This window comes from Drosophila pseudoobscura, chromosome X (genome assembly GCF_009870125.1).
Source record: "Drosophila pseudoobscura strain MV-25-SWS-2005 chromosome X, UCI_Dpse_MV25, whole genome shotgun sequence".
Taxonomy (NCBI): domain Eukaryota; kingdom Metazoa; phylum Arthropoda; class Insecta; order Diptera; family Drosophilidae; genus Drosophila; species Drosophila pseudoobscura.
The window spans coordinates 53,959,957-53,974,179 of NC_046683.1; the positions used below are offsets into that span (position 1 = coordinate 53,959,957).

Sequence of the window (14,223 nt, forward strand, 5' to 3'; positions counted from 1 at the left end):
AACGTTCGACCTTATCAAATGGTCATTTTTGTTTGCATTTAATTAAAAATCAACCCAAAAGTAAGGCCGACTGAGGCGACACGTGTCCTGTGTCGGCAGGCGCGATAAATCACGCTAAAACACAAAGTGTCCGAGTAATTTATCATTGTCAACGGGCAGGGCCGGGCAGGGCCGGGCCAACGGATACCTCAAAGGGTTGACAGAATCTGCCGGAAGGACAGACAGATCGAAGGGATTAACACTTTAAATTGCCTAGTTAAACAAAAGGATATTGTCCAGGCTTGTCGATGTTTGCATTACTGCCATTACACAGGGCCTTTTGCCATGACGTTTTCCATTTAATTGCCAAAATCGAAGCTGGACCAGGCACCAGGCACCAGAACCTTACTATTTACTTAGCCGAAGGATGTGGAGCAGAGTCGAGGCTTGCGTTTGGGACTGGGACTGAGGTAAAGTTCACTAAATTGCATTTCGTCACGCAATTAGTGGTTCATTTGCCGCCTGGCTGAGCCTCCTACGAGTGTCCTTTCCAACTTGTTTGCTCAAGGCTCCATTGTGTGCGTGTGTGCCTGTGTGCCTGTGTGTGTGTGTGGCTCCAATTTAATTTCATCTTATTACGATGCAGAAATTTTGCAATTTCCGCAAAGTCCACTCCTAAGCGCCGGTCAATTGGACTTCCCTTCCTTGAACTGCGTCTTGGACGTTCCATGTCCTTCGCCCCAGACATCTTGCAAACGGAAATGGAAAATGTTTGTGGCTACGACATTGGTTTATTGGTTTATCTCAGTGTCCAGCCTTTTGGTTAGTTGAATTACACCATTGGCTTTCCATAATGTCTGGGAAATCCTGGGGGGGGGGGGGGGGAAACCTCTACTCGTGTGTATTTTCTTTTAGATCATTTAGGGGACGATCGTTTCCACGTCTCTCATTTAAAGACCTTTTTCCCGAAAAGAATATATATCTTTTTGTGGCATTTTTTTTTTAACGACAAATCCACACAATTTTCCATTGAGTAATTCCTAATTTTTTATTGCGAAAATTGTTGGTGTGCCCATCGCGGGGAAGACGATCCTAAGTAGTCGCACTATTCCGCCGCTTCATTCGTATTTTTATGACCACAAACCAAAGTCAAAACAGAGCAAAACAGGGCGGCGTTAGGAGGGAGGAGGGAGGAAGCATTAAAAAAGCTAATTTAATTAAAAGAAAATGCAATGAAAAATGCCATTCTGACAGGAGACTGCGACTGCGACTGCGACTGCTAGTGCTCTGAGGAGGGCCTGGGCAGGGTCTGGGCAGAGGGACCGACTCTGGCATTGTCCTGTGCGTGCTGGCCGGCAATTTGGCCGATTTTTTATGACAGCACCGAACGGATCCCGAACGGAACGGAGCTGCACTGAGGAACTGCAGGCAAAAGTGCAACGTTCTCCTTGGCGCGATTTTATGCACATTTATCATAATTTCACACGCAGCCGGGGATCCTACGAATGGTTCTGGGATGGGTTTGGGTTTCGGTTTCGGTTGCACACATAAAAAATAGGGTGGGGGCACTGCTGAAGGGGCGTGGAAATTGCATTTTGCCTTTTACGAGCAATGACATTTATGACAGTTTTCCCTTTTTTTCATTCCCTTTTTTTTGCACAAGACCAAGACGGGGGGGAAAATGGCAACGGGGGGAAACGGGGAAAACAGTAACAATGATAACCCATTAAAACTATTCGTAAACACACCTTTCCAGTGCCAGTATTCTTCCTTCTTGAGGACGTAACCCCCTGCAGATCCCCTACCTGCCTGCCTGCCTGCCTTGCTTCCTTCCTTCCGGCACATGTCAACACTGTGCAACAAAGTTGGGAACGCGTTATTAATATTAATGCAAAGGAATAAACATCAAGCAACCCGAATACTTAGTTGTGGCAGGGTATCCAACCATTTGTGAGTGCCTTTGGCAAAGTTTCGACTACACATAAGGAAAAGAATCTTCCAACTCTCCAGAGCGTCTCTCTGTCTACATATATACCCACTATATAACAAATACTACCTCTTTGGAATTATTCCACTTGCGATATTCATTCATTTTAACGAATAAAACTATTTCTTTTATTATTTTGTAACTTTAGTGATTCAAAATTCAAATTTTTAAATTTATAATATTTGTATCATTATTTATTAATTAACTTCATTTATTTATTATTTTAAATTAAATTATATTTTATTTTTGAAATCAATTAACTTTATTTTCAAGATTAATTCAAGATATTTTTATTATCCAATTTTTTGTTGATATCTATTGTCTTTTTAAATAAATAATAAAATATAATTTATATAAAATTTAAACTTCTTTTTCAGAAGATTTTCTTTCTCTAAATAAATTATATAATTTTCAACTTTTTTTTAACAAGAAAAAAAGAAACCCACCAACTTTCCTGAGACTCCTCAGATTCTCCATATCCACCTTCCATCTTCTCTCGATCTATTTATTTATTAAAAAATACTACCTCTTGGAAAATATTCTACTTCCGATATTCATTAATTTGAAAAATAACCTTATTTTCAATATTAATTCAAGATATTTTTATTATCCGATTTTTAATTGATATCTATTTTTTTTTTAATAAATAATAAAATATAATTTATTTAAAATTGAAACCTCTTTTTTCAGAGCACTCCCTTTCTTGAAATAAATTATATAATTTTCCAAAAATGTTAATTACAAGGAAAAAGAAATCTCTCAACTTTCCAGAGCCTCATATACTCCTATCTCCATCTACCGTGCCCAAAGAAATGTTCTTTGTAAATGTCCAACCATAAAAAAAAGTCCAAATAATGAAATTACTTTTTATTTACTTTTTTTTGTGTGTGTTTTGGGCTGGAATCTTGGAAGGTATTATCCGAGACACGTTTTCCGGTAATTGAAGTGTTTGTTGTTGTTCCTGTTCCTGTGCCAGCTGCTCTCCTAGCTGTCCTTTGTCCTTGCCTCATAACTCTAGTTGTGACAAATCAACGCCCTCTTGTAGTTGACTTCCTGCTGCTTCCTTCCTCAGTTTCGGTCTCGGCCTGAAGCTTATGTGTAGTTTTGTGTCGATTCTTTTTTGGTGGGTTATTGCTGTAGTCCTTACGAGTCCTCGAGGTTGTTGCTGTTTTTATCAAAAGTAATTTCGCTTTTTTATTTCCTTCGACTATTGCCAGCGATTTCCGTTTGTCGCTGCCACTCTCCTCACTCGTCAATAATTTCGTCTCATTTCATTCTTTGTCATAAAAAATCGCCAGCAAGGAGATTCCCAGAAGAGATGTGGCAAGTTGCTGTTGTTGCTGCTGCCGCCGTAGCATTTGATGCATGCAATATGCAGAAAGTTTCCTATTTCAATAAAAAGCAAGAAACGACGTCGAATTGTGGATATAAATCTATAAAAATCTCAGCATTTAATATCGTAAAAATATCATCCCCGGGGAAACGTTGGCAAACAGTACTCGCCGTCGTGTCCTGAAGTTGGGAGGCTGAGATGTTGGAGGGCTCATCGTTTTCCCAGCTTTTCCCGTTTTAGTTGCGACGACAGCTGGCGGTTGTGCAACACAGTTGCAGGTCGGAAAAACATAGTTTCTTGTCTGCAGACAGTTCTTAGTGATCTCAGGCCTATCATATCTGTAATCCCTGCCAATCCCTTGATATATAGAACTGCAGATAACCAGCATCTTCAGTGGACAATGTCTCGCAATTAGCACCTACATAAAGCCCCGCCGAAGAAAACCCCCAAGGAAGTGCATGCAAAAAAAATTGGTAAAGCCCGGACCAGCTTCCAGGTTCCTGGTTCCAGGTGACAGTCGTCTCATAAAGGTGACAATCAAACCGCAGATTTTTATTAGCTGACATATTTATGAATATTATTAACATTTCGTTTGGCAAACATTAACTTTTATGCGACGAAACAACAACAGGGACAGGGGCAGCGGGGCAGGGGCAGGGGGGGCAGCGGGAGAAGCAGAATGCAAACAGGAAAATGCGCAAAAATGGAAATGTATTTTGCATTGGCAAAAGGATCTGGGTTCTGTGTTCTGGGATACCGATTCTGATCCTGATGCCGGATTCCGAAGGGTGCGCGCCTCCGTGGCTCATTAATTTTTATACGCGGTGCGTGTGTGTGTGTGCTCCTCTCTCCCCCCCTCTCTCTGTTGATTGCAATAAAAACATATTTTATTAGTTGACGAAAAAGGATGCCCCAACAACCACCGCGTAGGACCAGCCGAGAGGCCTCAGAGCGGTCCTCTGACGACTGCCTGTCAGCATAAATTCATTATTTATGATGCAATCAATGGCCCGCCCCGGCCAGAGAGCGTATGTCGAGCCCATCAAACTCATCAGCTCGCATCGGAACCATCACATCATCCCGAGATGATCCCCGACTCCCCGACTCCCCGACTGCCCGACTCTGCCACACAACGGAAGTTTGTTTATTTTATAGTTTCTGACGCCCGTCGCTCATCTCCCATAGCCCATCGCCCATCTCCATATGAAGGCGCGAAAATTCCTGCCACCGGAGGGCTTTCCTTTTCAGATCTTCGGTTTTTCGCAAACAAATTTGTGGCACGACGGGTTGTCCTTTTTTCTTGACAGTTATGTGTCTCCGAGATTCTTTTGGCAAATTTGAATGCATTCCAGGCATGGCGGGAGGGGGACTGTTTGTATATGGGGGTGTGGCAGGGCATTACCATAACTAAACTAGGACGATGAGAACTATTAACTCGTGATTTCATGATTTCAGGCCTCAATGGCAAACAGAAGAAGAACTAATTAAAATGTTCGCTCAACTTTGATGAATGGTCTGGGACTTCCTATAAACAGATGGATGTCCTGAGAGCCACTTCCACCCTGTAATTAATACGCAGCGAATGATGAGTGTGTTCCATCATCATCATCATCATCAGGAGCACGAGCAGGAGCAGGAGCAGGAGCAGCATTATCTTGCGTGATTTGCTTCAGGTTCCTTCAACGCACATCCTGACTACCGAATGGCGGTCACGCATCGTCTTGTCATAATTTTCTTTTCTTCCGTTTATTCTTTTTTCTTCTTCTATTAAATATTCATGCGAATCTGGAGGATGTCAGTTTGGGTTTTCCTTTTAATGACATTTCAATAATTAATGTATTTTCCCTGGTCTCGTTTTTCTCGTTTCATTTCGCCCCGTTTCCTGACGTGTGCGTGTCCTTCGTCTGGACTTCTTGACTGTGCCTTCTGTTACTGTGACTAGATATCATCAATCAAAGTATATTTTTAAATGTTTCTCTTCGTTTCGTTTTTGGAGTGGAGCCACCGCTGTCGCGGCCGTGGCTTATAAATGATGTTATTGTTGAGAGCACAATTTCTTTTTTTTCTTCTATTTTGATTACATTTTTGGGGGGCGTTTTTCCATAGGTTACAGAACTTACACAAGTTGATCAGTTTTGAGCGACTAATCCAATTTCCTCTCGTAGATTTTCCTTCAGTTGCACAACTGTCATAATAGCCAGCGACGGGGCACGGCTTCGCGAAGCTTCGGTCTGTTTTCCAATTGATTACACGACACCCGCGCCTGCTTTCGGCTAATCCTCGGGCCACGACAGGACCCTTGCACTCATAATTCCCTTACAGGAACATTTCTACTTTGCTGAACACAGGCCGATCTAATGTCATTAGGCTGCCATTAGTTGTTGACTGATTTTGATTCGATTTGATTTTATTCTTCCTTCCAAAAAAACGAAATACCAATATTTTGGGTTCTTCAAGGGGTATCCATTCTGTAGCACAGGGTATACCTATTTGAATGGTAATCATTCGGGGATAGAATCCACTTGTTCAGCACTGGGTATGCCCCAAGTCGATGCTCTCTCACAGCTCAATATATTTTGCCTTTTGTTTAGGGATTTGCCTTTTTGGGTCTGCGGGTCTTTGTTAATTTTTGCAGAAACATCTTTTGGGTTCTGTCTGTGGCCTGTGTTCGGGGCTAATCGAAATAATTCATTTAGAAAAAAAAAGAACAGGAGAATGGATGGAATCGTCCTAAATGCCAGACAATTATGTGGAAGGTATGGTCCTGGAACAGATAGAGATCAGTCAAGGTTAGGGCCCAAGACACCGGCAGCACACACACACACAGACACAGAAAAAAAAGGGATACCATAATAGCTCTTTGAGGCGAAAACAATTCCCGGAAATTTATGGATAAACTTTTGTTTTGATTCGAGTTCACTTAACTCTGTTCGGGTCTCCCGCTCTCCGGGAAGAACACTTTCCGAACTAATTAACAGCTGAGCGGGCCAGAAGAAGTTTTTGCCCAAATGGATCCCTATTCCCTTCATTCGGTTGCGAGGGATTAAATGTGTTCTGTCTGTGATTTTTACAGCTCCTTCGGCTGCTTACAAATCGCTCGACATTTGGCGCAACTTCCACTCGAACATAATCATAAACTTGTGTTAATTATTTTTCATATGCTGCTGCAACCTCCATGCCCCCACGCCCCCGACGGCCCGCCCCTTTGGGCACAACTTTTATCTGTTTAACGTTAATTAGTTTTGTTTGGCAAAGTGAAATTTTTGATTTCTTTTTCCGCGAGCGCGGCGAAACTTTTCATGAACTTTTTTCGGGCAATCAAAGTGAATTGAACTGCAGGATGTGCTGGTTGCAGTTTTGGCAGCTGCATAAGTGCAAAAGTTTAATTAAAAGTCCTTGTCGAGCGGAGCCCAGCCGCCATATCCTCGACGAGACCCTCTAGGATTGCACATTGATTTTTTTCTTCCGTTCCTTTTTTTTTGCCTGCCTGCCTCAGAGCACTTTGGCCAAAAATTAACTTAAGAATGCAAATTGTTTTGTTAGCACCTAATTTTTTGACATTATCAAGGGGTCGCCGGGGAGTCCCCCTCGTCTTCTGCAACAAAGTTTCGCAGCGCAAAAATCTTGGAAAATATTTTTGTACGAGCATTTCTTTTTTGCATAATTGAATTTTCCCTGCGTGTTTGACTGCCGCTTGTTCAACAACGTTGTCGGTGGGTCGTGGAGTCGGGGAGTGGCTGAAACTTTCCCAGAGTGGAAAAGTTCGTCTAGATGGAAATATCCTCAAAGGGGGATAATCATACCAGGGCTAATAAATGCCCTACTTTATTTTTACATGTCTACCCCGAGCATAAATATTCCCCTCTACATTTACAGATCAAACCAAAACCAAATTACAAGTAGACAATTATTACAATTACTATTTTAATATTGAACAATTGCCGTCGGAAAATATTGTCCATCTCCATGCAAATTATTTATTTTATTTTTTTTTTAAGAGGATGGAAGTTTTTTCGGAAATTAAAAGAACATAAAATCCATCAAAGCCGTCGGCAAAAATAAATACAAGTACTTGCCCTTAAAATTTTCTTATTTTTATGGATCTTTATCTTTGAGTGTAAATTTCATTCAAGATCTGGATAGGAAAACCCCGTCGGAAATGGCAAGAAAACAATTGATTGATTTCATGTCTCGATTATCCGACGGCAAAACCATCTTCTAAAGGAAAATCTTCCGCCGTGTTGACTCTTGGTTCCGGAATCTTTCCGAGAGTTCATCAATGTCGTGCCGTCATGTGTTTCCGTTTTGTGCGCTGAAAAATTACCGCCATCAATAAATGAAATATCAGACTTTGTTTTCGTTTAAATTTTCTCATTGTTTGTTTTATTGACTTTTATGTTTGGCAAAAAATTGATACAATTTCTGGCAAACCCTCATCGTCGACATTCGATTCAGTATTTTGCTCTTGAGATAGAAAAAAATCTTCCGGAAAAAAAAATCGCTTACAAAAGATCTTACAATCTATTTCAGATTACATAGAGATTTGAGTCTGTGAATTAATTTAAATATGCTTAAAATCTGGAAATTATTGCTAGAGAAACTATTTTTTTGTTTTCCGTACAAAATGTTTTTGTGAAAATATTCTTTTAGGGATTTTTTGTTGTTTTTTTTTTTGCATACATTTTTTGTTGTATAATTTTTTCGTAGAAACAAAACCATTATCACAATCGCTTTGATGATTAAACTAAAAAAAAAAAAAGAAAGATTTTCGGGGGAGTCCTGGGGCGGTGGTCGATGGGTGGCTTGGGTGGCTGGTTGAAGCATATCCTGGACAGAAATGTGGCTGATTCATGACTGGGTTTTTCCTTTGTACTTATAATTCTGGACTGGACTGTAGTTCTCTTCTCTTTGCTATTGCTATTGCTGCTGCTGCTGCTGCTGCTACTGCTTTGGCGCTCCTCTCCACGGCTCTCTTTCGGCTCCGCTTACTGCTTACTGCGAGGGCTTGCGGTACTTGCCGCACTTGCGGCCGCCGCCGGACCGTGGCAGGCACTGGCTGGCCGCGCTGTCCATGAACTGGCGTAGGGTCTCGAGGACGACGGTGGCCAGGAAGCGCCACTGGGAGTCGCGTAGGCGCAGCAGCTCCTGCTCCTGTTGCGCCGCCTTGCGCAGCAGAGTCGCCTGGTCGGGTATGTAGAAGGCCACAGCCATTGCTCTTTGTCTCGTCTCTCTTTTATAATTGCACAATTGCGGGCAATCGACTGATGACTCAATGACTTTCTCTTCTTTGAATATTAACTAAATGCTTTGTTGCCTTTTGCTTTAGCTTTAGCTTTTGCTTATTGTTACGCACACACACGCCACAGCACAGATTCGAGTTCGTTCACTTTGTTCTTGGCTCTGCTCTGGCTCTTTACATGTATCTTTCTTTATTCAACTGTTTGTCTTCGCCTCACGTCCGCACGCTTCGCTGGCTGGATTTTGAATGCGGGGTGAGCGCTGCCCGATGCTATTTATACCAGCCGCTCTCTCTCTCTCCGCTGCGGTGGTTGCGCTGCTTGTTCTGTTCTGCTCTCATTTCGCTCTGCTCGCATTTCCTTAGGCTCGCTCTCTCTCCCTCTCTCTCTCTCTCTGTCTCCCTCTCCCTCTGTCTTGTGCTCTGTACGAATTTTTTTGTTTTGGTATTTTTGTTGACATCGTCTCTTTCGTATTTTTTCATCTCACCGAAAATAAAAAAAAACCCGTAATTTGTTGTTGTTGCCAGGGCGCCTGAGTGTGGGCGTGGCAGAGGTATAGGTATAGGCGAAAGCAGAAGCAGAAGCAGAAGCAGCGGCCGCAGTGACAGTGACAGTGGCAGTGGTGGCAGCGCGGCCACCTTGCGCGCCTGTTGCCATGCGTGTTGGCAACGTCGCTGCCTTTGTTGTAACTGTATTCGGCGAGAAGTACAGTTAGCATATTAATTGTATTAAATCGTCAGGCAATGACGATGATGAAAGACGTACGAAGAGGATTTCTCGTTCTTTCGGTGTGACAGAGACAGAGGGAGAGAGTGACACGTGAAATATGGGCAAGTGGCAAGTGGCAAGAAGTGGGCCTAGTACATCCATGGGATATCTGTCTTACCCGACGAGCCCTCCCAGCCCTCCCCGCCCCCAACGACAGCATCTTTCTTTACAAATGCCTCCCCACACACTTCCGACTAAATATTATGACAATCTCTCATAAATTCACGTTATGCATATACCATGTAAGGTGCACATCCAACAATGGGCTCGTCCCGTCCTCATTTTTGTATTTCACATGCAATCTTTATTCCCATTAGAGCGGAACAACTCGGATATGATCTGTACGTTTTTCGTTGGAAATTCCTTTATAAGTATCATTTACGAAAATGTCGCCGAGGATTATGTATACTACGTATGATTAATAATTATCGTGCTGAAACTCTTTCAATGACTTCTTTTATAGTATATAATGGAAATGATTGCAGTAGCAATCCAGACGGAAGAACACTTTTATCAACTTGCGGTCAGTAATCATGTTATACATTGTATTAAAATAATAATGATACAATCGGGATTTTCCCAGTTCTTAGTTTCCTCGATCTGTTTGCCATACGCTTTTATAGATATAGATATAGAGTACATAATTCTAAAGAACATCTAATTCAAAGTTGATTTGGTACAAGTACCCATACATGTCTCTTGGAACTGTTGGTGAGGTCTCTATAAAATCCTTTTACATAAGTCACCAAAATCTTTGTCCATAACTAGCCTACGGATGAGTTCCTATGTAAACTCCACCCACAATCCCGTAATGTTGTACCCAGAAGCACACACACACACAGTCGAAACCTTACGGCGAGCGTCTCAAGTGCTTCCACTGGGATGGATAGAGCAGCGCTACCACTTAGGGGTGGCTCTGCGTCATCGTCATCGTCTACGGCCACCGAGTACTTCTACTTCTACGTCTAGGTCTATTGTTGGCAGAACTACTTGTTGTCTGGCCTGCTCGCTCGGTCCGGTTCCATCTCTTTCGCGCATTTATATGTAGTTCTTTTTTTTTATTTTTGTGTGTGTCTGCCTTCGCTTCTCCGCCTAGGGCTTGGCTTTTCCGGGTTCACGTCGTCGTCGTCGTCGTCGTCGTCAGCATAAATCGCAGCAGAGGCGTGGCTTATTTCCTAACAGCATTTCATGCTCCAGAAGGCAAAGAGGAAGCCAAAAAATGTGTGTGTTTCTCTCTTTCGCCTTAGCCCATTGGGGGACCAAAGTGGTTCAAGCTGAAATTTTCGTTTTGGGTCTGTTTCTGTTTCGGTTTCTTTTTTTTTTTTGTGTTCTCTTGAGTGTGTGTGTGTGTGTGTGTGTGGGGCGGAGCTATGCTTTGGACCTTTTTCGGTTGTGGCTGAGTCAGTGCCCAAAATGGGTGGAGTCTAAGGTCTTGGGTCTGGGCCAAATATGGTGAGAGGTAGCCCCTGAAAACGATTACAATTACCGAGGGTAATTCGCGCATTTAATATAATTGAGGCTCTCGAATGTCAATTAGTTCGATGATTGCCCTCTTGACTATTCGGGACTCGGGCCTCCGGGACTCCGGGATCCATCCCCTAGAAGATTTTCATCTAATTTTCCAATTGCTCAATGAGCCGTAGCCATCGTCTCAATGATAGTAATCTTGATGTTTGCTTAACTCTTGTTTTCCTAAAGGATTACAGGCCCAAAAGAAATCCCACCAGTCATGCGGGTAATTATTGCAAATATTATTTAAATTAAGCACGTTTCCAGAGGGTTGAACTGAAGATTGACTTGCCACGAAACCCATATATCATTTGCATAGCTAATTGTCATAAGGCTCTTCTGGGAGTCTTGTCTTGTGGCTTCGATTGTTCGATTGAGTTTTCAATCTGCATGTCAAATGACCCACATAATGGTACTCATTCCTCGAAAGTGTGTCAATCCCGGAAACCCAGGCACATCAGTTTCAGAATCGGGATCCCAAATTCCACTTTGCATTTTTAAAAACCTCCATTTCATCAGCCTCTGGCTTTCAGTCTTTGTCCGGTCTTGACTGCTCTTGACGTCTGTGCGGGCAACTCATCTGCGATCGAGATCTGGGACTGCCTCAAATGTTGTATACAATATATATACAGTATACACATTCCATAACATTCGCAGATGCTAATGAGTAATATCAACAATGCGATAACTTGCGCAACTCCGCGGATTTTAGCGCTGTCATTTGTACCGTTTTTGCGCTGAATCGGGCATTTTTATTTTATAAAAAAAAACAATGACAAAGAGTATTATTTTGAACCCGTTTTGAACCCCCGCACACTCGGTGGGCTTTATATTTATTTAATACAAGCATTTAATGTAGCATTTCTTTCATTATATTCAGCATTTTCAAAAGAAGATCGCCCTCTTTCTTTTCTTCATGTGTATCGTGTCGTAATTGCTAAATCACGAGCAGAGACACGAAGCTCAACGAAGAACCGAAAGATTCCCCGCTCCACGAACCACGAACCGAAAGCCATAATCGCAGTGCCCCCCGCCCCTGGGCGCGCGCTCTCTTCGATCCGCCGGCAATCTCGAGTTTCTCACTCTTTGGTGTTTACGTTTCCCTTCTGGGGCTCCGTTTCGTTAATTTGTGTTAATTTTTTATGAGCTCTACTGGTGGTCGATCTTGTCAGAAACGTTTTCATGTTTGTATGCATGTATGTATATTTTGTATTATTTGATTTCCCATTTCTTGATAGAGAGAGAGGAACAAAGACAATTGCCAAGTGATCCGTAGCACATGGGTCATTAACTCTCACTCTACTCCCCGCTCGCTCCCACCACTCACTCGCTCACTCACTCACTCGTTTTGTAACGGCTGTCATTGAGAGCTGCTTAGGCAGACGCTGCTGCGATCGGTCGTCGTCGGAAGCTTAAAGGCAGCGATTCCCAGGCCCCAGCCGCGTCGGCGATGAGTCATACACACGAAACCCCTCATACATAGGGGTGGGGGGGTTCCACTTGCTCTCTCATTCCACAGCCCAAGAGGACGAGAGATTAGAAGGCCGAACATATTGATACCCTTGCAGGTCGACTATTTATCTGAGATAGTTACGAGTGATAGAATGGCCCGATCCACATACAGCCCAGGGGTATATGCCAGTTACTGTCTCTGCGTGACAAACGTTTGGTCTGGTCCATAATACCCTCTGCAAAGTTACCCATAACGAGACCCATTTAATGTTGTTTAACGAGTGTGTGTTCTCTGGTTTTTGGTCGGGTGAGGAGTGGAGAGGAGAGGCGAGCTGGGCCTTGATGATCGTCTCACCGTCTGGTGCATAACTGTTTACGGATTCGGACACTGGTCCCCCATCCCCCCATCCCTCATCCTCTTCGCTCGCGCACACACACACCAAACGCAAAAAAGTGATACACCATGCAGGAAAACTGATATGCCGATAAGATTGGACGTGGACGTGGACTCGGACGCGGACTCGGACGCGGACTCGGACTCCGATTCGGAACGATCCACTGGACCGTCCGTCGCGTCGCGTCGTCGACTGCCTTTGTTTAATTTATTTGATTGTTCTTTTTTTTTTGTTTGCCTACCGAAGATCTCTGTCCGTCCTCGTCTTGTACAAACATGTCAGTGGGTTCTCTTTCTTCTCTGTGTGTGTTTTTTTTTATTTGAGTAATTTTCGCCCCCTTTTTCCATAGATTTGATGGTTAGATAAGACATTTTCGGTATGTGTTCTCTGATTTTTCGTTGTGTTCTTTTATTTGTGAAAGGTGCGTGCATCGACATGTCTGGGCAGCTCTTCATCTGGGCCTCTCTGTGTATTTGCCTTTTGTCATTATTTGTCTTAAGTCTTAGTTGCACTAATATTTTCCCCATGGGCAGTAGTCAAGTGCTTGTATGCACCAGTGGGAGTAGGAGTGGGAGAGCAGTCTCCCTATGAGTCATACTACGACGATATGGTGCTTGTTTGTGGGTAAATGTATGGAAATTAGAGATTGTTTGGCACCTACCGAACTCTCTGAGGGATACTTTTAAAGAGCTTTCACAGGAGAGATCCAATAGTTAGGCGTTTGTATCGTTTGTGGAGGACTAAGACCCAGATCTTTTGCTCCGAGGTTGGGATTTTCCACTATATCCACTTTACAAAGCTCTATAAAAACCTCTGAAAGTCCAGATTTCGAAATACCGATATACGAAAATCCTTTCACACTTAAAAGTTCTATAACTTCGAGACCATCTAACCTACACTTAAATATCAAATGTATACTAATAGATATATGTATGTACATATGTATATTTGACCTTTATCTAAGCTAGCCTCATATATTTTTAAACATTTTTCTAAAACACTTTTAACAATTAAAAACAAAAATACTAAAATATTTGAACCGAATTTCCTATAAATAATTTTTTGTATTTTTTTTACTTTTAAACCAAAAATTAGTATTTGGTAAAATGATTCCTTTGGAAGTACTGTTCTTTGATAAATATTTTTTTACCATTTTTGCCTCTAAAGAACTTGCGTACGTTGGAACCCAGGAACAGGACTCTACCTTTCGGATTGTTCACAGCTCCCAGAGCATCTTAAGACCTGAAGGATGCCTGTCTCTGAAGATCCACAATCCCCGATTGACGTCTCAGAGACAAATGGGACCATTAAAAACTGAGAGAATTGGTGAGTGCATTGAAAACGAATAGTTTGGAGGAATTGAAAATGATTTGGCCCGAGATCCCCATAGAATTATTTATTGATCAAACGAGATATGGAGAATTCTTAACAAGCTCAACCATCATCAATAACCCGAGCAATTAAATTTAATATCATTTAAGTGGGGGGCGGAAAAGTCCGATATTGATTTAAATAAACGTGGTGGAGACAGACGAGCACAAAAAATTACGATAATTGCATCCG

At 42.5% G+C, this 14,223-nt stretch overlaps 1 protein-coding gene and 1 long non-coding RNA gene across 2 annotated transcripts in view; one reads left to right on the forward strand and one right to left on the reverse strand.

Annotated features, from left to right (window-relative positions):
- Window positions 1–7,649: 7,649 nt before the first annotated feature.
- Window positions 7,650–8,815, reverse strand: rpr (reaper). Its single transcript, XM_001353944.4, has one exon. It carries the CDS (start codon window positions 8,508–8,510, stop codon window positions 8,292–8,294), a length of 219 nt encoding a protein of 72 aa, XP_001353980.1. The 5' UTR covers window positions 8,511–8,815; the 3' UTR covers window positions 7,650–8,291.
- Window positions 8,816–12,773: 3,958 nt separating this feature from the next.
- LOC26534107 (uncharacterized) overlaps window positions 12,774–14,223 on the forward strand; it is a 76,824-nt gene continuing 75,374 nt past the window's right edge. The window contains exons 1-3 of the long non-coding RNA XR_004470014.1: window positions 12,774–12,937; window positions 13,010–13,036; window positions 13,828–13,986. This is a non-coding gene — a long non-coding RNA (uncharacterized lncRNA). The remainder of the gene's footprint in view (window positions 12,938–13,009; window positions 13,037–13,827; window positions 13,987–14,223) is intronic.

Coding starts and splice junctions, on each gene's coding strand:
- rpr (XM_001353944.4), bottom strand. CDS start 8,510: ATGGCTGTGGCCTTCTACATACCCGACCAGGCGACTCTGCTGCGCAAG.